Source organism: Mya arenaria, chromosome 14 (genome assembly GCF_026914265.1).
Source record: "Mya arenaria isolate MELC-2E11 chromosome 14, ASM2691426v1".
NCBI classification, from domain to species: Eukaryota; Metazoa; Mollusca; class Bivalvia; order Myida; family Myidae; genus Mya; species Mya arenaria.
In genome coordinates, this window is record NC_069135.1 from 37,928,449 (window position 1) to 37,951,082 (window position 22,634).

At 36.7% G+C, this 22,634-nt stretch overlaps 2 protein-coding genes across 3 annotated transcripts; both read left to right on the forward strand.

The window, feature by feature from the left end:
- LOC128217139 (COMM domain-containing protein 7-like) lies at positions 1-6,590 on the forward strand. Its single transcript, XM_052924053.1, has 7 exons — positions 1-251; positions 1,391-1,444; positions 2,258-2,360; positions 3,155-3,211; positions 3,934-4,062; positions 4,821-4,919; positions 5,819-6,590. The coding sequence occupies exons 1-7, from the start codon at positions 162-164 to the stop codon at positions 5,893-5,895; spliced, it is 609 nt and encodes a 202-aa protein (XP_052780013.1). The 5' UTR covers positions 1-161; the 3' UTR covers positions 5,896-6,590.
- An 11,940-nt stretch (positions 6,591-18,530) lies between these two features.
- LOC128217134 (uncharacterized) lies at positions 18,531-22,152 on the forward strand. 2 transcript variants are annotated; one of them, XM_052924047.1, is made up of 3 exons: positions 18,549-18,674; positions 18,893-19,673; positions 20,486-22,152. In XM_052924047.1, the coding sequence occupies exons 2-3, from the start codon at positions 19,339-19,341 to the stop codon at positions 21,867-21,869; spliced, it is 1,719 nt and encodes a 572-aa protein (XP_052780007.1). In that variant the 5' UTR covers positions 18,549-18,674; positions 18,893-19,338; the 3' UTR covers positions 21,870-22,152. The 2 variants fall into 2 exon arrangements, with proteins under 2 accessions (XP_052780006.1, XP_052780007.1); XM_052924046.1 differs by having other exon boundaries at positions 18,531-19,673.
- The last annotated feature ends 482 nt before the right edge of the window (positions 22,153-22,634 follow it).

The following is a 22,634-nucleotide window of genomic DNA, read 5'->3' on the forward strand; positions in this document are numbered from 1 at the left end:
CAGCATGTAAACATTATTTTGAGAGACAAAAACTCAGAAAATCATTTATTGTTGAAGTGACAGTCAGTCAAAACTGATTTAAATGACAACAGTAATAAATGAACCGCTGAAATCAAGAATCTAATACGCCTTTATAATTTTTGAAGTTAATCAATAGAAAAATGTCTGCTCAAAGTTTTCACTTCAGCCAGGAAACACCCCCTGATTCCATGTTTAGTGATATTCAGACACTGAACAAGTTCCAAGATGAGGTAATTTTATGTTGACATTGGAAATTAGCTCTTTTTTTAATTCTATCATATAATATACATTTATTAATATTTATAGGAAATTTAGCATTTTTATTAAGACTGACACGCCCCCTTTTCCTTAGCCGTTATGCACCAGTCTATTGTAACCACGCACCGGCCTCCAATCCCAGGTAAAATTCAAAACAAACTCACCATCAAATGCCCCCTTTTCCTGAGGACATCCTGTAGTTTGAAAACTGGCTTCTTTTAAATGGGGAAAGAATCAGGATGAGGTGCCACCTTTTTTAAATATCTCGTTAAACCCCAGGAAAAGCTTGGCTTAAATGCAGACAAATCCCGTTAAAAGAATGAATAATTCCAGGCATGAAGCCCAGTGACAGCCCATTTCTTGCTATTTTCAGCGTGGAAATAAAACCACCACATTTACTCAGCAGGGGGTGGGGGAGAGAGTGGTTACAGGGGGAGGGGGGTATTCATGGTGACAATTGACTGTGGTGGGGCGTGGTTACATGGGGGTGGGGGGGGGTGGTTACAATTGACTTGTGCATAACCTATCACCTAAAAATCGAGGGAGGAGTGTGAGTAGTTAAGCCAAACGTACCTTATGTATGTGAATAAACATGGGGATAATGTAACTAGTACTTAAGAACATGTAGGTGTAAACGAAAAACAAAACCATTTTTGTTTCTAATTTCACTGCCAAATCAAATGTAGGTAGGTCATGATTTTTTTGATTTTTTATAATAATATATTGTATATAAAAAGCATTATCTGACTGAAAACTGTGATCTGTTCATCTTTTCTTGGCAAGAATCTACCAAAAATGAAAACCGTCCCATAAGGAGAACAAATTAGTCATAATGTACTGTAATGGTCTGAAACAAAATGTTGGCAATAAAAACAAATGGTTTGGTCCAAAAGGTAAGGGTTTGCAAAACGGTATTAGCTTCAATTCCAGTACTATGATTATTTATAAACCTGGGTAATTTGGCTTTATTGTAATTGATAATGGGGGAGCTTTAGCTTAAAGGATGAAAAAGAACTTTGAACGATACCAAAAAAGATTAAATTTAGATTAGTACATGATTGTTTTAAGGGCATAAATATTATTAACAAAACTGTAATAATTATTTTTTCAGCAATTTGGGCATTTGGTGCAGTATGTGTTTGAATTCCTGACAGATCCAACGAAGGTAAAGTAAAAAATACTCATATAAATTTATTGTTTCAAAATATTTGGTTAGGGTTACAGCCTTTTCAAACACAGGTAGGGTAGGTAGGATATTTTATATTAAGCTTTATGTAGGATCGTTATTGTTTTGTTTTATTATAGTTATCTTCTGTATAAAGTTTTCAAAGGGGCTGTCTCACGTATGATAAAATAGCGGAAAAAAAAAGAAAATTGTCGAAAACTGACATAAACTTGGCATCGAATTGTACAATGCATTGAAACTTACTAACTGAAGTAACACATAGTTCATAATATATTTAAGTTTAGCAGTTATTTCGTAATTTTTCATTAAAAAAAAATACTGGGTATGTCTACCAGGTAGAATTAATTCCTTATGCGTGATTGGCTAGTCGGTGTTATCACATGATATAACCGAGGTAGGTGTATAGCTTAATTATGTTTCGCAATAAGAGTAAGCCTTTGTAGTTCAGTGAGTACAACGTTGGACTACAATTTTGGCGACATGGTTCAAACCGGTCTCCGACTTTTACATTTTGGTACTTTTTTTGGCAATTATGATATCAAAGCGTAACACATTCTATTTGATAATTGTCCTGAGATTCGTTACAGAAAAAAACTTTTTTTGGTGCCAATACGTGAGACAGCCCCTTTTTAAACTACAAAAAAGTACATACTGGTATAAACAAATACTTCCTGTGCAGAAACTACTTAAAACTGATCAAATAGAAGGGAATTATTCAACTGTCTGGAATGGTTTGGCTACTTATGTATTGAATAATGATCTTGTAGATCTGTTGATTTCTGCGTTTTTCAGTCCTCTCGATTATTTGGTCAGTTGGAGGATTTTGCTGCTGAAAATGGCGTCAGTGGGAATGCTTTAAAAAATGTCTTCAAAAGCATTTTATCTATCCCAAACAGTGAGTATAATTGTTGTATTACTATTATACGATAAATATTGTCTGGCTGAAAGGAGAATTGTAGCAGTAAATGTTGGGAAAATAATAAAGTAGAGGATAATTATTTTTTCAGTGTAAGATTGTAATATATTTCACCAAGTACTTAAGCTCCAAAGCTATAATAAATTAACATGGTGTATAGCATAGCCACAAGTGATATATAAACGTTTAGTTTTTCATGAGGTCTTATGGTAAAGGCGTCCATTTAGGGACTGGTAGGTCGTTGGCTTGATCCCTGCCCGCATTACATAAAAATCTTTAAAAATTGGTACAAATTTATAACTCCCTTGCCTTGTCAGCTCAGCATTTAAAGAGGGTGGAAGTTGTTCACTGAGTATTGGTTTAACCCATGAAATTTGTACCCGTGTATGGGTGCTTTACAATGAGCACTTAAAAGTACTAAGGGTTCCCTTCAAAGAAATGGTAGGGTATCGCACCCAGACTTTCTAGTTACAAATAACATAATCCCACCACTGCCCCTTCTGCAAGCTGTCCCTTCAGCAAAAACATAAAGGACAATATTAGAAATAAGACAGTGCTTACACTTTCATGGGATATCCTTGACAGCAAGGTTTAAAGAAATACACACACGCACACACAATATATTATATTTTTACACTGTTACACACATAGTTATAAGACATTATATAATTGTTTTTTTTAGTATCGGTATTATTAAGGTATTTAGTTTAATATTCTGTAGTTCTTGATTTATATTTCAATTACTATATTTTGTTTGTTTTTCTTTTATAAAGGTGCATTGAAAAAAAGCCTGAGTCCAGAACAAATAAAAGAAGACTTGGATAACCTTGGTAAGAATTGAAGAAATGTCAAAATATTTTTGTTAAAATATATCAGGAACCCTTTTCCTATCAAGTTAAATTGGTTTGCTGTGTGAGTGTCAGTCTTTTGCTTAGGTTGTCCAGTTAGCGCACTAGCTTCCTGGCTTTGGCGCATGCGAGTTTGGTTGTGGTCACCAAGCCTGACAAGTGGGTTTTCTCCAGGTTCTCCGGTTTCCCCCACAACACAAGACCACACTCTTGTTGAAAAATTGTGGCAACGAGAGTGATTAATATAATGTTTTGATAACTTGTCTCACAATTGTTGTAAAATTAATATGTTTTAAATAAGCTTTAACATGGTTTACCTTTGATAGAAAATGAAAAGAAAACCATTTTGAGTTATTTTGAGCACTTTTTTTTCATCATATTTCAAGGTACATATTGTTTAGACCATTTTCTTGCTAATTTTCATATCTTGGTGTTCATACAATGCTTGTTTTCTTTATTTATTCAACTGTATCCACTAAGTTTAAAATTGTTGCTTTGATTCTTAATGAATATGGACGCAGCTTTCAAAAGTGTGAAATTTGATTATCCAGGAATGTATAGTCTTTGTGGCAAATTTTGTGTTAAATCTGGCTAAAAAAGCTATCCTCAAAAAGGTAGTACATGTATTTCATGGGGCCAAGAAAGAACATAATTTTGACATGCGTGTCTGTGATATAAAATATGGACAATTATTCTGCCTGCAGGTTTGTCGGAAGGAAAAGCCAGTTATTTTGTGGATCAATGGAGGGCCAATCTTGTTGGGCTTTCACGGAGCGCCCTCAGGCAAACTTTGATGGTCAACCAGCTTGTTGATATGGAGTGGAAATTTGGAGGTAAAGCCAAGTAAACTTCACACTCTTCGGATTCCACACACTTAGACCAGCCCAATTGCGCTCATACTCTGATAATGACATCAACCCCGCAATTCATTCCTTAAACCTTTAAACAGAAGATAACTTTAACACCATATTCCAATGATGACAATTATGTTCTTATATAAAGACTGATTATTGATAACAAATTTTAAAAAGCCCACCTACCCTACCTGTTTTTGAAAAGGATGTAACCCTAACGAAACTATTTTTATTTGTATGCCTTAATTTAAGAATACATATGTGTATGCATGCATAGGTTTCTGTATTCTGCTTGTATATAAAGACTTCTTAGAAAGTCGAAATTATTTGTAGATTTTCAATTCTAATTTATGTTTAAAAATTCTGTTGGAAGTAACCTCAATGGTGAAATGAATTGGTTATTTGAAAGTTGAAAACTTGTTATATAGGAATTTTGAATAAATGGAATTATACAAGTTTTCTAAAATTTTAAAAGTTTTACATGTGTTACAAAAAGGACTTCGGACTCGGGTTACAAATTTTGTGAAGTTTAATTGCATAAGATGTCTGCTGTTGACAGTAATTTTAAAGTGCATATTTTGGCCAAAAGCATAGCACAAGTTTGTCTGTTGCTTTTTGATGATAATTAAAAAAAAATCTCTTTAAACACATTTGAAAATTGTTTAAAAATACATGTATATTGATTTGATAGTGCATCGTTGAACTTTTATTTTATGAGTCCTGTTTTCATGCTACAGTGACTGCAGCTAGCAGCGAGCTGGACAAAGTGGGTAACACATTCCTTCAGCTCAAGTTGGTCATCAATACTGGAAATGGGGTCACCAACTCTTATATGGGTATGTTCTAGGTATTTTCAAATTTCTAAGTCGTCATAATTTTGACCCTAGTCTGGAGATCATCACCATTGTTGTCATTAACGTACGCGCCAACATCACCATCACCACCAGTGCCACCACCACCATCATCACCATCATCATCACAACCACCACTATCATCACTATCATCACCATCATCATCACCACCGGTGCCATTATCATCACCACCATCACCATCATCACCACCACCAATGCCTCCATCACCACCACCACCACCACCACCACCACCATCATCACCACCAGTGCCACCATCATCATCACCATCAGTGCCACCATCACCAACAGTGCCACCATAACCACCACCATCATCACATCATCATCACCACCACCACCACCACCACCACCACCATCAACACCACCACAACCATCATCATCACCACCACCACCACCACCATCATAACCACCACCACAACCACCATCAACACCACCACAACAATCATCATCACCACCACCACCATCATAACCACCACCACAGCCACCATCAACACCATCACTATCATAACCACCACCACCAACAACAACATCATCATCACCACCAACTCCATCATCATTATTTAATCATTATATATTAGTTTGCTTTTAATGCAATTTACAACTATGGCGTGAGTTTCTTTAACAAAATGTACATGTTCACTATATAACTTTCATAATTGCTTCACCATTAGAAATGAATACAAATTGAGATTGAAGAAAAGTTCAACAAGTGTATAGAAAATTACTGATATATACCATAAAGGGACTAGACACCAGATTATACCATTTCAAGAAAAAAGAAAATTGTCAAAAACCTGGGACCAATAATACAGTAATCCTACTCCAAGATAGCCCCTTTAATGCATAAATTGTGTTTATTTTTACAGAACTGACTCTGCCCCAGTTCTACTCATTTCTTCATGAAATGGAAAAAGCCAAAGCCAGTTTGGAATACCTCAGTTAGCCCGACGGGATTACTTGTGCAATGGAATTTTACTGTGATGCTGGAGAATATGATTTAAAGTTTTAAACATTTTCAATCATTATGTGTATGGTGTTCAGGATATTTGCATACGTAAACCTTAAATATTTTGCAAAAAAAAGCACACAATTGAATTGCAAGATGTTATATGTTTTAAAATGAGCTTGTCTTTAAAGCTGCACTCTCACAGATTGAACTTTTTGACAACTTTTTTATTTTTTGTCTCGGAACGAGCCAATTTTTGCGAAAATCCATGGAAACCAGTTATATAAGACTGCTAACAAAAAATCAGATCGCAGATGTTTATATTTTAGTTAAAAAAAAGATGTTTTATGCATTTTTCTTAAACCGTTAGTAGGCCATAAAACATTAATTTTCCAACGGAAATATGAAAATCTACGATCTGATTTTTTGTCAGGAATCTTATATCATTGGTTTGCAGATATTTATGCAAAAAAATGCTCTTTCCAAGACAAAAAATAAAAAAAAGATGTAAAATGGTATACCTGTGTGAGTGCAGCTTTAAAGTAGGCCCTGTCTGTTAGATAGTGCATTAATATGGTGAACTTCCAAATGTTTGATGCAATACATGTATGTTAATATAGATTTTATACATATTATAATTCACAAACAGTATGTATATTTGTTATCTTTTGATGATAAATAAAATTACCCTATTAATCTTTGTTTTAATTAAATCCATCATTGAATTATACCAAGTTTAAAAGTTTAGATTTAGAAAAATATCTTCTGCATATTCACCAATCTGTATAACTCTTCATTATTGTGGTACAGAGTTATGGTCCCTTTGTCATAAAGAAATTCTTCAGTTTTAAATTGTTATAGAAAAAACTTATTTAATTCAATCGACTATAAACATATTTTTTTTGCATATTAAGTCAAGCATGATTAACAATATATATATAATCATTACATTATTTTCTCGTGCATTTCATGATTTATATAACTGTTCGTTCATAAAGAACATTATACAGTATGCTATCTGTTTGTGGAATGGCGGATCATGCGCATTTATCATGACCTTACGGCTTATGATGAGTCACGCTCTTACTCATGTATAATTTATTTTATGTAACCCATGTCAAGGACAATTATACGTCCGAGTCGATGGAAAGTGGAATACTTTTGATGTGAACAAATGAAACATTCATGTGACAGTATATCTTATTTATTCTACCTTATTTAGAGAGTAACTATTTCAAGCTTTTAATTAAAAGAAAAACTATCACGAAGTTTAATATACTAACTGAAAAAAAAAAACACTCGGACAAGCCCAATTGCGTTCATACCCCGATAATGACATCAATTAAACCCGCAATTTATTCCTTAAAAGTTAAAATTTAAAATGTAAATAGGAGACTTAAATTATATTGGCGACATATTCTTTCAGATGAATGGATTAATAGAGATGATGGTCTGTAATTTTTAATAAATAAATATCCTTCAAATATTTCATGCGTTCAATATCACATTAACCATTTAAAATTTGATAGCGCGGCGCCTAAATGATCAAAACTATCGGAATAAATTTACCCAAGGCTTTGATAATCGAACCAATATCAAATAACTCTTTCATCCATTGCATCACTTCCTTTACGTAACAATCCCTAGCGGGATAAGAATTGCGTAACAGGACGAAAACTTTCCGCAGCTGGCAAATAACGGGCACGAAATTGTATTGCATAATTCCCCTATTGCTATTGGTAATCCTATTCGGGCGTTGCGTAATAGTATGACGTAACCCACTCTCAAATCTCCGGCTGTTTGCCCGCAAGGTCTTGACCAACATACTAACTGACCATTTGCTTGACCACATGTGATATTACCACACGCGAAAGCCCACGTTATTCAGTCTATATTTGTCAGTTTTTGTGTACAGTTTAAACAGGATTTTATTTTTAACTTTAAAATAAGCCAGGTTTGTACAGGATCTATATATTATATAGTTCGATTTTTTCTCAACTTAGAAGTTTAAAATACGTGCCACAAATAGAATTCTACTATTAACATATGCTTTTTAAACTCTAATTTTCAGTATTTTTTCCCCGGATTGTAGCCTTAGATATTATATTATTATTATTATTAGATTTGTTATTATTATTATTATATTATTATTATTATTATTATTATTATTATTATTATTATTATTATTATTATTATTATTATTATAATAAATCAAATGAATAAGTAAGACAGTCAAATTAAGTATCTTAAATAAGACATGAAATAAACATAAGTTAAGCCGTGGTTTAAAAGTATTGGACTGAGATCTATAGACTATACATGATCAGATGGAAATTGGTATTACATATTGAACTCCACAGCGAAGGTCATATACGAGGCTTACATAACTAATGTTATGTCGCAACTTGTAGTTATATAACAAAACGAAAACAGTGAACCACTATCGATATAGCAAACATGTTCTAGAAAGAATAGGGTTACTGTAGGGTTATAGGTGACGCGTAAGGTTTATTGGTCTGAACATTTTTCTACATGATAAACTCTTGGAATATTTTTCGTGTACTTATCATGTGATATTTACTATTTAAAAAAAGAAGAAAAACTGTATGTTGGACATTAATTAAATGATGAAATAAACCCGTTATTAGACGGTTTAATAGCTTATATTTTGGACAAGTACTATTACTAGTATAGTAACGTTGTAATGTTGATATATTTATGTGTTAATTTAACACAAAAAAAAACTGTAAAGTTACGTGTAATGAAATATGTTCTGTTATATAACTGACCATTCTGTTGCCTAACTTTAAAAGAAGAAAGATAAAGGGATGAAGGATTCGTCACAGATTGCGCGTTTGTTAGGAAGAAGATCTAGGTAAAAATAATTCCATTGAATCGAATTAAAAATTAAGTTGTCGTCATCATCATCATAATTATAAATAATGATAATAATAATGATGATAATAATAATAATAATAAATAATAATAATTATAATAATAATTAATATAATAATAATAATTATAATTCAGCATCATCATTATCATAATGATAATAATAATAATAATAATAATAATAATAATAATAATAATAATAATAATAATAATAATTATAATAATAATAATAATAGTTATTATTATTATAATTCATCATCATAATCATCATCATCATCATCATCATCATCATCATCATCATCATCATCATAATGATAAGAATAATAGCAATAATAATAATAATTATTATGATAGAAATAATAATAATAATTAAAATAATAATAATTAAAATTATAATAATAATAATGATTATAATCACCATCATGATGACATCATCATCATCATCATCATCATCGTCGGCGTCGTCGCCAAGGTCATCGTCATCATCATTATCATCAATAATAAAACGGGTAATAAAAAATATAATAATAAAATACTACTTATATCAAAGCATCTAAATATCAGAAAAAAATCATGTTATTATATGTTTATTTATAGGATGGAGAGTGGTTTTTCCTATACCTTGGAATCCCATGTTCCGATTACCAGAACGTCAACGCATGACCTTGACCTCCTTCTGAGTCCTAAACGTCGATTGAAGCGCTTAACGCCAGACACTGACAAGGACGATAAATACTGGGAAAAGAGGATACGAAACAACATCGCCGCGAAAAAATCGCGAGAAAGTAAACGCCAGTTCGAATCGATAATACGGACCAAAGTTGCAGCTCTAACGGAAGAAAACGCGTTGCTAAGGAAGGAGCTGTCGCTATTAAAAAAGAGGTGTGGCCTGCCCGAGGACGTAAGCGTGTTAACCGAAGCGGAACGAGAGGAGTGTCTCCGAGAAACACGGGAGTCAGAGAGATGGATTGCAGACATGAATACAGATGGCAAACAGAACTATACGAACACACTAAATGAGAGCTTGAACAATTGTCCGAACTCAAAAGATTTTACATCTAGCGGAGGTACTGATTCCAGCACGGACGCTGAAAGTGAACAAAGTGTTAAAAACGCGTTTGGCAAGCAAATTAGTCCGCGCACGTGTTCTTATAGCTTTATTAACCAAATCAACGGTCAAGGAAACCAGGCATCATATGGAGACGACCCTCGAGCGATTCTATTTGCAGCACAACAAAACAATCATCGATATTCATCTGGAGTTCAAGACAACGTGCCAGCAGATTTTTCATCAAAGAAGAGAAAACTGGATTGTGTAGATCGAAAAGAACTCATTGCTGAGCAGCTAGATAAGCTTGCTGAATCACATGAAGGCGCTACTGATCTTACTGATGACTGTGATTCAGACATTCGTGAAAAGTTAAAAATGCTGTCGGAACAAGTTGACAAAATGCAAAAGTTAGTTGGATAGCATAACCGAAGCCAAGACTGGCCGTGTTAAAGACCCAACCGAACTCCCACTATTTGACATTCCTTTTATCAGATGTTAAGTGTATGTATAGAGGATATTAAATTTGTCCAATTTCTTTGTCAAAATTATTTAACCGAATGATCACAAGAAGCAATCCTTTAATAAGCGGTACAGCCACGTAAACATATGACTTTTTGAGACCAGGAGTGATTAAACCGAATGATCACAAGAAGCAATCTATTAATGAGTGGTACAGCCACGAATGAAAATATGATTTTCTGAGATCGGAAGTGATTTAACCGAATGATCACAAGAGAAATCTATTAATGAGTGGCGTAGCCACGTGAACATATGATTTTATCAAACCAGGAGTGATTTAACCGAATGATCACAAGAAGCAATCTATTGATGAGTGGCGTAGTCACGATTGCAAATATGATTTTCGGAGTTCAGGAGTGATCCGAATTGTATTATATCACCGATTAAAAGAACACCGACTTTGTTTCTTGTTTAACTTCGAATGGAGTAGACACCAGATGATACAATTGCAAGAAAAAAAGGAAAATTGTCAAAACTTACATAAAATAGACAATAGCGGTGTGAACAACGCATTGAATCTTACTAACTGATGTATCACATCGCTAATGCGACACATGTATCGCAGTTTTTGCGTATTGTTCCAATTCGAAATTCTCTTGGCGGTTCAACCATGTATTTCAGTTAAATTGACAAATAGCGTTTGAATATGTATCTGCACCAATCACCATACTTTCACATCCTAAATGGACATGCTATCATGAAACTGGAAAATTATTATGCGCTAAATTAAATATCTAAAGATGCACTCTTACTCCCAAATAAGAATTACCACAATTAATAATATTTGTAATAATCCAGAAAGAATGAATAAATGTCGAAAACAATGTTTTTAAGGATTCCGAGTTCAATTTGAAAGAAATGAGCATTACACGACATTTCTACCTTAAGAGACTTAAGTAGACCACAGTTAATCTTTTAGTACTCACCAATCATTCAATTTTTTGTTGTTGTGATGATTGAACAAAGGTTTGTAAAGGGACTGAACTCTTTAGTGACTAGAGCGATATGGCTGGTTATCGAACTCGTCTTAGGTATTATGACCATACACATCCCCACCAAATTTGGTGATGATTGTACACATGTTTGTAAAGTGATTGATCGGACAAGAGCAATTTAGGTAATTTCTATAATTGAAGGGCGATAACTCTCTAATGATTAGAGTGATATGTCTGGTAATCGCACTTGTCCAAGATGATATGCCCATATAGATACTGACCAAACTTGGTGATGATTTGACAAAGGGTTTTAAATGGAATGATCGGACAATTCCAATTTTAGGTATTTTTTATAATTAAAGGATTAGAACCCTCGAGTGCCTAATGCGACATGGCCGGTTATCGAACTTCTAATATACATTCTGACCAAATTTATGATGATCGGACAAAGACCTCTAAAATATTGATTGGACAAGGGGTATATTAGGTAGATTGAACAAGATCTATATTAGGAAGATTGGACAAGACCTATATTAGGTAGATTGAACAAGACCTATATAAGGTAGATTAAAAAATACCTATATTAGGTAGATTGAACAAGACCTATATTAGGTAGATTGAACAAGACCTATATTAGGTAGATTAAACAATACCTATATTAGGTAGATTAAACAATACCTATATTAGGTAGATTGAACAAGACCTATATTAGGTAGATTGAACAAGACCTATATTAGGTAGATTGAACAAGACCTATATTAGGTAGATTAAACAATACCTATATTAGGTAGATTAAACAATACCTATAGTAGGTAGATTGAACAAGACCTATATTAGGTAGATTAAACAATACCTATATTAGGTAGATTAAACAATACCTATATTAGGTAGATTGAACAAGACCTATATTAGGTAGATTAAACAATACCTATATAAGGTAGATTAAACAATACCTATTATTAGGTAGATTGAAGAAGACCTTTATTAGGAGGTAGATTGAACAAGACCTATATTAGGAGGTAGATTGAACAAGACCTATATTAGGTAGATTAAACAAGACCTATATTAGGTAGATTGAACAACACCTATATTAGGAGGTAGATTGAACAAGACCTATATTAGGAGGTAGATTGAACAAGACCTATATTAGGTAGATTAAACAAGACCTATATTAGGAGGTAGATTGAACAGAACCTATATCAGGTAGATTGAACAAGACCTATATTAGGTAGATTGAACAAGACCTATATTAGGTAGATTGAACAAGACCAACATTAGGTGATTGAACAAGACCTATATTAGGAGGTAGATTAAACAGGACCTATATTAGGAGGTAGATTGAACAAGACCTATATTCGGAGTTAGATTGAACAGGACCTATATTAGGAGGTAGATTGAACAAGACCTATATTAGGAAGTAGATTGAACAAGACCTATATTAGGTAGATTGAACAAGACCTATATTAGGTAGATTGAACAAGACCTATATTAGGAAGAATGGACAAGACCTATATTAGGTAGATTGAACAAGACCTATATAAGGTAGATTAAAAAATACCTATATTAGGTAGATTGAACAAGACCTATATTAGGTAGATTGAACAAGACCTATATTAGGTAGATTAAACAATACCTATATAAGGTAGATTAAACAATACCTATATTAGGTAGATTGAACAAGACCTATATTAGGTAGATTGAACAAGACCTATATTAGGAAGATTGGACAAGACCTATATTAGGTAGATTGAACAATACCTATATTAGGTAGATTAAAAAATACCTATATTAGGTAGATTGAACAAGACCTATATTAGGTAGATTAAACAATACCTATATAAGGTAGATTAAAAAAATACCTATATTAGGTAGATTGAACAAGACCTATATTAGGTAGATTGAACAAGTCCTATATTAGGTAGATTGAACAAGACCTATATTAGGTCGATTGAACAAGACCTATATTAGGTAGATTAAACAATACCTATTTTAGGTAGATTAAACAATACCTATATAAGGTAGATTAAACAATACCTATTATTAGGAGGTAGATTGAAGAAGACCTTTATTAGGAGGTAGATTGAACAAGACCTATATTAGGAGGTAGATTGAACAAGACCTATATTAGGTAGATTGAACAAGACCTATATTAGGTAGATTGAACAACACCTATATAAGGTAGATTGAACAAGACCTATATTCGGAGTTAGATTGAACAGGACCTATATTAGGAGGTAGATTGAACAAGACCTATATTAGGAAGTAGATTGAACAAGACCTATATTAGGTAGATTGAACAAGACCTATATTAGGAGGTAGATTGAACAATACCTATATTAGGAAGTAGATTGAACAAGACCTATATGAGGAAGTAGATTGAAGACGACCTATATTAGGTAGATTGAACAAGATCTATATTCGGAGTTAGATTGAACAGGACCTATATTAGGAGGTAGATTGAACAGAACCTATATTAGGAGGTAGATTGAACAAGACCTATATTAGGAAGTAGATTGAACAAGACCTATATTAGGTAGATTGAACAAGACCTATATTAGGTAGATTGAACAAGACCTACATTAGGTAGATTGAACAAGACCTGTATTAGGTAGATTGAACAAGACCTATATTAGGAGGTAGATTGAACAATACCTATATTAGGAGGTGGATTGAACAAGACCTTTATTAGGTAGATTGAACAATACCTATATTAGGAGGTAGATTGAACAAGCCCTATATTAGGTAGATTGAACAAGACCTATATTAGGTAGATTGAACAAGAGCTATATTAGGAGGTAGACTGAACAAGATCTATATCAGGTAGTTTGGACAAGAGCTATATTAGGAGGTAGATTGAACAAGACCTATATTAGGAGGTAGATTGAACAAGACCTATATTAGGTAGATTGAACAAGACCTATAATAGGTACTTTCTATATTTGAAGGGCGATAATCATAACTCTCGAGTGACTATAGCGATATGGCTCGTCAGCGCACCTGACCAAGATTTTATGCCAATATACACAAACAAATGATACTTTAAAAGTAATCTGATTATAAGGTACATATCTGTTCAAATATTTTGAAATTGGAACAATGGTTTCTGGAACGATATTCAATGTGTTCCAAATAGACGTATATTATGAAACCTAACTCCGTCCTTGGTAGTTGTGTCTTATAATTTATAAGGAATTTAATATAGGGTCACATATGGAACATTCATTTCTGTATAATTATCTTAAAATCTAGAAATATTTTCAAACTTTTCCTTAAATATATATATATATATATATATATATATATAAGTAGCTCAGCCCCATGGCGGCCATGTTTTTTTACGAATCTACATGGGGTGAAGGAATTTGATACTGTCAACTTTAGTCTTTACTGTTAACTTATTTTGAAATCAGGCCATCGGTTAAAGAAGATTTTCAAAGTTTTCCTTTCAGTTACCATGGTAACCAGAGTTTTGCATGGAACCACTTTTAATAAATGAATCTGGCAGAGGACCACACAGGGAACATACCTGTGAAGTTTGGTTGAGATTGTCCCAGTGGTTTCGATGTGAAAATGTTTGAAGGAAAATGATGACGACGGACGGACGACGGACAATCACTCTTATCAGTAAATATCACGAGCTTTGGGCTCAGGACATATTCTTACATCAGTAACGGCCCTTTCCAAAATCCTTTAATTGATAAGAAAAATCAAACTTTCCGCATACTAGAAAAACATAAGATTTTAATGGAGGTACATTAGTGGCTACAGCGTCATTTGAAATTTACCATCTTGTAAAACATAGTCTGTTAACTATAATTTAAAATAATATTATTATCATGTTCATTATGTTTATGTTACATTAAATGCCACTCCCCTGTTTATGTTACATGATAACTCCGTTTTAAGAGTTGCCGCCCACTTCATCCACTCAGTCGACGCCCACCACATCACTAGACCCACGTTTACTTGCGCACCAGACCCGACCCCCATGTCTACTCCTTAGGCGATGCCCGCCACAACAACGGGGCCCACGTCCACTTGCACACCAGACCTGACGCATGTCTACTTCCTAGGCGTCCCCGTCACTACAGCAGGGCCAGAGCCCCACTTGCACATCAGACCGGACGCCCACGTCTACTTCTAAGGCGATACCGTCACTACAGCAGAGCCCGAGCCCACTTGCACACCAGACCGCACGCCCATGTCTACTTCTAAGGCGACCCCGTCACTACAGCAGATCCCGAGCCCACTTGCACACCAGACCGCACGCCCACGTCTACTTCTAAGGCGACCCCGTCACTACAGCAGGGCCCGAGCCCACTTGCACACCAGACCGCACGCCCACGTCTACTTCTGAGGCGACCCCGTCACTACAGCAGGGCCAGAGCCCACTTGCACACCAGACCTGACGCTTGTCTACTTCCTAGGCGTCCCTGTCACTACAGCAGGGCCCGAGCCCACTTGCACAGCAGACCTGACGCATGTCTACTTCCTAGGCGTCCCCGTCACTACAGCAGGGCCAGAGCCCACTTGCACATCAGACCGGACGCCCACGTCTACTTCTAAGGCGACACCGTCACTACAGCAGAGCCCGAGCCCACTTGCACACCAGACCGCACGCCCATGTCTACTTCTAAGGCGACCCGTCACTACAGCAGGGCCCGAGCCCACTTGCACACCAGACCGGACGCCCACGTCTACTTCTGAGGCGACCCCGTCACTACAGCAGGGCCCGAGCCCACTTGCACACCAGACCTGACGCTTGTTTACTTCCTAGGCGTCCCCGTCACTACAGCAGGGCCCGAGCCCACTTGCACACCAGACCTGACGCATGTCTACTTCCTAGGCGTCCCCGTCACTACAGCAGGGCCAGAGCCCACTTGCACACCAGATCGGACGCATGTCTACTTATAAGGCGATACCGTCACTACAGCAGGGCCAGAGCCCACTTGCACACCAGACCGGACGCCCACGTCTACTTCTGAGGCGACCCCGTCACTACAGCAGGGCCAGAGCCCACTTGCACATCAGATCGCACGCCCGTGTCTACTTCTAAGGCGACCCCGTCACTACAGCAGAGCCCGAGCCCACTTGCACACCAGACCGCACGCCCACGTCTACTTCTAAGGCGACCCATGTCTACTCTTAAGGCGACACCCGTCACTACAGAAGTGCCCAGATCCACTTGCGAAACAGACCCGTGGCCCATGTCTTCTCCTAAGACGACCCCGCCACTACAACAAATCACACGTCCACTTGCACACAGAGCGGACGGCCACGTATACGTCTAAGGTGACGGCCGCCGCTACAGAAGGGTCCAGATCCAATTGCGCACCAAACCGGACGGCCACGTCTACTCCAAAAAAGACGCTAGTCACTACAGGAGGGTCCAGATATACTTGCGAACCAGACCTGAGGCCCATGTCTCCTCCTAAGGCAACGCCCGCACCTACAACAGGGCCAACGTCAACATGCGCACTAGAACCGACGTCCACGTATACTTCTAAGGAGACCAGACTCGCCGTCCATGTCTACCCTTAATGCGGCACCTGTAACTACAGCAAGGCCCTCGTCCACTTGCACACCATACCCGCCGTCCATGTCTACCCTTAAGGCGGCACCCGTCACTACAGCAAGGCCCACGTCAACTTACACACCAGACCAACCGTCTATGTCTACCCTTAAGGCGGCACCCGTCCCTACAGCAGGACCCACGTCCTCTTACTAACCAGACCCACCGTCTATGTCTACCCTTAAGGCGGCACCCGTCACTACAGCAAGGCCCACGTCCTCTTACACACCAGACCCACCGTCTATGTCTACCCTTAAGGCGGCACCCGTCACTACAGCAAGGCCTACGTCCACTTGCACACCAGACCCACCGTCTATGTCTACCCCTAAGGCAAAACCCGTCACTACAGCAAGGCCAACGTCCACTTGCACACCAGACCCGCCGTCCATGTATACCCTTAAGGCGGCACCCGTCACTACAGCAAGGCCCACGTCCACTTACACACCAGACCCACCGTCCATGTCTACCCTTAAGGCGGCACCCGTCACTACAGCAGGGCCCACGTCCACTTACACCCCAGATCCGCCGTCTATGTCTACCCCTAAGGCGGCACCCGTCGCTATAGCAAGGCCCACGTCCACTTGCACACCAGACCCGCCGTCTATGTCTACCCTTAAGGCGGCACCCGTCACTACAGCAAGGCCTTCGTCCTCTTGCACACCAGTCCTGTAACTCATATACTGATATATATGCCAGAAAATATCCTCTACATATGATACTTTTAAATCCACTCTCAGAATAAAAATATCACTTCTGATACTGTAAGTTATATATGTAGTACACCGTTACATATATCTAGTTTAGTAATTTTTACTCGCACAACCCCTGTCTAAAACAACTTCGGATGTATGTGTGCAGTTTACAAAGTCATTGAATTACGCTGCAAGTTGATCGAGCAGTAATTTCAATTTAACAAAAAAAATATTAATATAAACTAAAATATATTCAAAATACACATTAATATCTACTAGTTTCTCCCACCTCAGATAAGTAGATCCAAAAATTTAACCATGCTAGAATTTTTATCTTGCCCACGGGCAAAGATAACACAAGAACCCGTACGGAACTCCTTGTTAATGGTCATCACATTGTAATTACCTTCCTTGTTGAACACTGTCGTCTGTGGCATCATAGAAACCTTCTCTTGTGGCAATATTTAGAATGCCAATTATTTATTTCTCGCTTCAAATATTTCTATAAAAACGTTTTCACGCACCTTTCAAAAAAATGCTTCACTCTCCTCAGAACTATTCAAAGACTGATTTGATTATTAACATAAACTGAATCACTGCGCGCATATCCATGACGACCACGAATTATCGGATATCCATACACATTTATTTAATAAAACATAGCTTTTACTTATTTTTGTTTAACTGAGGTGGGAGAATAAGCACCTACCATAGCCGCTCGTGTCAAGATAGGTTCATCCCACCCCTCGCGCAGGGTTTTCCGGGGAACTCGGTAAACCTCGTTTCCGCAAAACACCCTACGCTCGGGTCGGGATGAACATATTTTACACTCTCAGAAGATACTTATAATCTTAAACCTTACAAACAACTTCTATAGAAGTATCGGCTTACACCCGATTGAAAAAGTCCGAGGATTTCCGAATATCCCGGGATAGGCAATCGTGACTTTTCGGCAGCCTTCTACAAGCTCGGCATATACTTATTTCGTTGCGCATTTCGAGTGTAGAAACGCCTACTAAACCAGAAGTCGTGAACTTCTATTGAAATTAATACGGGACACAATCTCGGCATAATTGTGGTTTGGATTTGAAGAACAATAGTGTTAATTAAGCAAGGTTGTAACAAGGCTTATCATTTGGATATTGTGTAATATGTCAGTGTGACATTAATTTTAATTTGTAGTTTCTTCGTATCAGTACAAACCAATTTACTTCCTTGTAACAAAATAAACAGACGTGGCTGAATGAACATATATTTGATATAGTTCGTGAATCTTTTTAAACTCAAGAGAGAAAATGTAATCTAATTTTGAATCATCAATATCTTCCCATAGATGGTGTTAAGGTTCGAGAGGAACTAGACCTCAGTGTTATTGTTCGTGGAAATGGGTCAATTCGCTATAAAATAAACAGGAAATGTACTTCCTACAACTATTCGGCCATCTCCGGTAAGCTCGGAATAGACAATCGTTACAACTCGGCAGTCTTCGGCAAACTCGGGATCGTGGGAAGGCCCACTTAACTATTCGAAAAGTTGACACAGGAATTAATTACGACACATTTAAAAACATTTTTGTGTTTGAAAAGTTATTGAAAATTTAGCACGGTTTTACTACGCTTATCAGTGTGATATCGTGTTTTATGCCAGTGTTAAGTTGATCGAAATATTGGTTTTCTTCGTATCAGCTCAGTGCAAAATAATTAACTTCCTAGTTACAAAATAAACAGAAACTGACTGTTTGAACTAGTTTGTGAGTCATTTTTAATCACAAAAGTGAAAATGGCATCTAATTTTGAATCATCCATTCAGAGGGGCTGTGACTTCATCCATGATTTTTCCTGCTCGCCTTGTGAAGAGAACGGATTTAACACAGAAGCTCACCATTATTGTACTCAATGCACAAAATATTACTGCCAAAACTGCGTTTCAAAACATAACGGATTATATCAGAAGCACGCGGTACTCGGACGGAAGGACGTGAATAAATGGGAGGCAGCCCCAGGGGTGGTGGACGACTTGGAGAGATGCGGGAAGCATCCCGCGGAGGCACTGAAGCTGGTATGTGGTGACCATGACCGGCTGTGCTGTCATGTGTGCGTCGCCGTGGACCACAGGTATGTTAAAAATATGGCAATTTAAAGGTGCACAACATAGGTTAATGCAAACTATTTTTATATTTTATTGATTATAAAGTTTAACTCATTTGAATTTTAAACAAAACAAAGCTTTCGATTTGTGAATATATAAAAAGATATCAACTACAATGTATGTATATGACATTTTTCAATTATTGCTACGTGGCCACAAATTCCCCAGATAAAAAAGTACAAAATATCATTAATATTTTTTATCCGTATACACATCATATGCCTTTTTTGGTTTTGATCGTTTAAATAAAAATTGAGTTAAACATTAGCATGCATTGTTCGCGTCAACCTATATTATGCGCCTTTGCTGTTATCCGTGTGTCGCCGTGGACCACAGGTTTGAAGGAAGAAAATGTCAACTTAAAGGCGCACAACATAAGTTGATGCAAAAATATTTTATTATTTTTATAAATTATTATTTTTAACTTATTTGACTTTTCATGATAAAATTAAAAAGGCTTATGATTGTGTACATTTTACAAAAATATTAGTTTCTGAACATGCTAATGGTGATTCAATTAATGGCTACGTGGCAACAATTACCCAGTTTAAAAAAAAAATCACTGAAACTGTACACAAGTCTTTTTTTCGGTTTTGATCAATCAAGTCAAATTAATAAACCATAATAATGCATTACAAACTAAAAGAAAATCATTTTTGCATCAATCTAAATTGCGTCAAATGTTTAATCATTTTCTATAACATTGTCCGACATAAGCAAGGTCACATTCAATTTAAGCAGATCTGATAACAATTGTTTCACAACTTCTTTGTTTCAGACAATGCTCCAAAATCCATCCCATTCCAGATGTAGCAAAAGGTATTCAGAGAAATATTGAGTTTCAACAAATTCCAAAGAAGATAGCTGAACTTGAAAAGCAATTCGGGCTGATGAAAGAAGCAAGAATAAAAAATACGACATCTCTGAAAAAGACGCGGACAGCCATTTCTGATGAAATTAAAACCATACGTAAAACGATCAACGAAATTCTTGATAAGATTGAGAAGGCAACTTTACAGGACTTGGACGGAATGATAGCTAAACTTGAAAATAATATAAAGAAAGATATCGAAACTTGTGATAAAAAGACTATCGAACTGCAAAACATGATTGCCGCTTTTCAAACCAAAGCAAAATCAAGCGAGTCAAAATCATATATTGCGTACAGAAAGAGCCAGGATATGATGTCACAAGCAAACGATCAACTTCGTGGCATATCAGTCATTGCGTGTTACAATGTAACATTTCAAGCCAATAACCTTATAGAAGAACTTTTATTTGCAGTAAAGACGTTTGGAACGAATGAAGAACAAACTGTTATGACCAAACAGCGAGAAGATCCCCTTTCCGATTCAAACCACGTCTTCAGTGTTGCAGAGTACAAGGAGTACAACGTGAAGATGAGTGATGACAAAGGTGAATGTGATATCCTTGGCGTATGTGAATTGCCTAGTGGAGAGTTTGTCATAGTAGACTATGACAAGTGTAAAGTGAAGCTACTGGACAAGGAGTACAGGGTGCTCGACCACTGTGATGTCCCGGGGGAGCCATGGGACGTGTGTCACATTCACGGAAATGAAGTGGCCGTTTGTGTTGTCAGTGGTACTAAAGATAAACGAGGACTTCATTTCATTAATGCTATGAAAGGGAAATTCGTTAATACGAGGAAGTTAAGCTTCACCCATGAATGTATTGCCGCAGCTCATCATGGTGGCCAGCTTTACATCTCCTCCTGGAACGCCCTGTACGTCTACACGATGTCGGGACAGAAGGTGAAGATGCTGTACAAGGACATGTCTGGGGGTTTAACGGTGGAGAAATGTGCCATCAGTAACGACGGGAAGACAATCTACATCACAAACTACGATGCACATCAACTGATCACCCTAGACAACAACGGCAACAAACTGGCCTTACTCACTGACCCTGACATGAAACATCCTACCGGTGTACACGTGACACCTGCTGGACACGTGTTCGTCTGCTGCTGCGGCTCCGATACAGTGCTGCAGGTTGAAAAAGACGGGAAGAAGAAGTTGGCCACCCTGGCAAGGAAAGAAGACGGACTGCACGCACCCGGGGATTTATTTATCAGCAGCCGCAGTTCTTCTTTGATTGTCGTTGGAGAGAAAGACACACTTCTTGTTGTTAAGTTAATTTAATACAATGAAATATCAATGTTTGATTTGTTACTATCGAACTGGGATCTTCCTTATTGTTCCAAAGTACACTGCAGTATTGTCATATATAAATGTTTTGTTTAGACAATTTGCTACAAGTAAGATGATATTAATCCAAAACCATCTTCTGAATGCGTATATTTTATCAAATTTGTGATTAACTTTATCTGACACAAACCATTTGTAACATTATATTCCATTAGATGAATGTTACTGTATATATATGTCCATTAACGACCATATCAGTGTATTGATAACGAAGCAAATAAACGCTTTTTCAAACTCGTTCTTGCGTCAAATAATACCTTGGCACTTATGACATTTCGAACACCATCAGATTGATTTATTAAATCAAAATATGAAATGCAGATTTAATTGCATATTTCACAGTCAAGTGAATTGCACTGGAATATTAATAAAACAATCTATTACTTCACTGTAGATGATAGAGTGTACATGAACCTCGTCTTTGGAAGAAAGCATACTAAATTTGAAGGTATACTAAAATAATTTTGAAGGATAGATTCTCCAGAGAACATATCATAAGCACAGCATACATCGGACGTTTTACATCGAAAATCAAGGTCAAATTGAGAGTTATGCCTCATGTTTAACATCGACTGTTGCGATTATGTTGAGACCTCTATCTGAAGTTTTACATTGACAGGCCGGTTTGATTGAGACTTATATACCACGTTTTACGTCGACAGTCATGGTTATTTTGAGACTTACGTTCCATGTTTAACA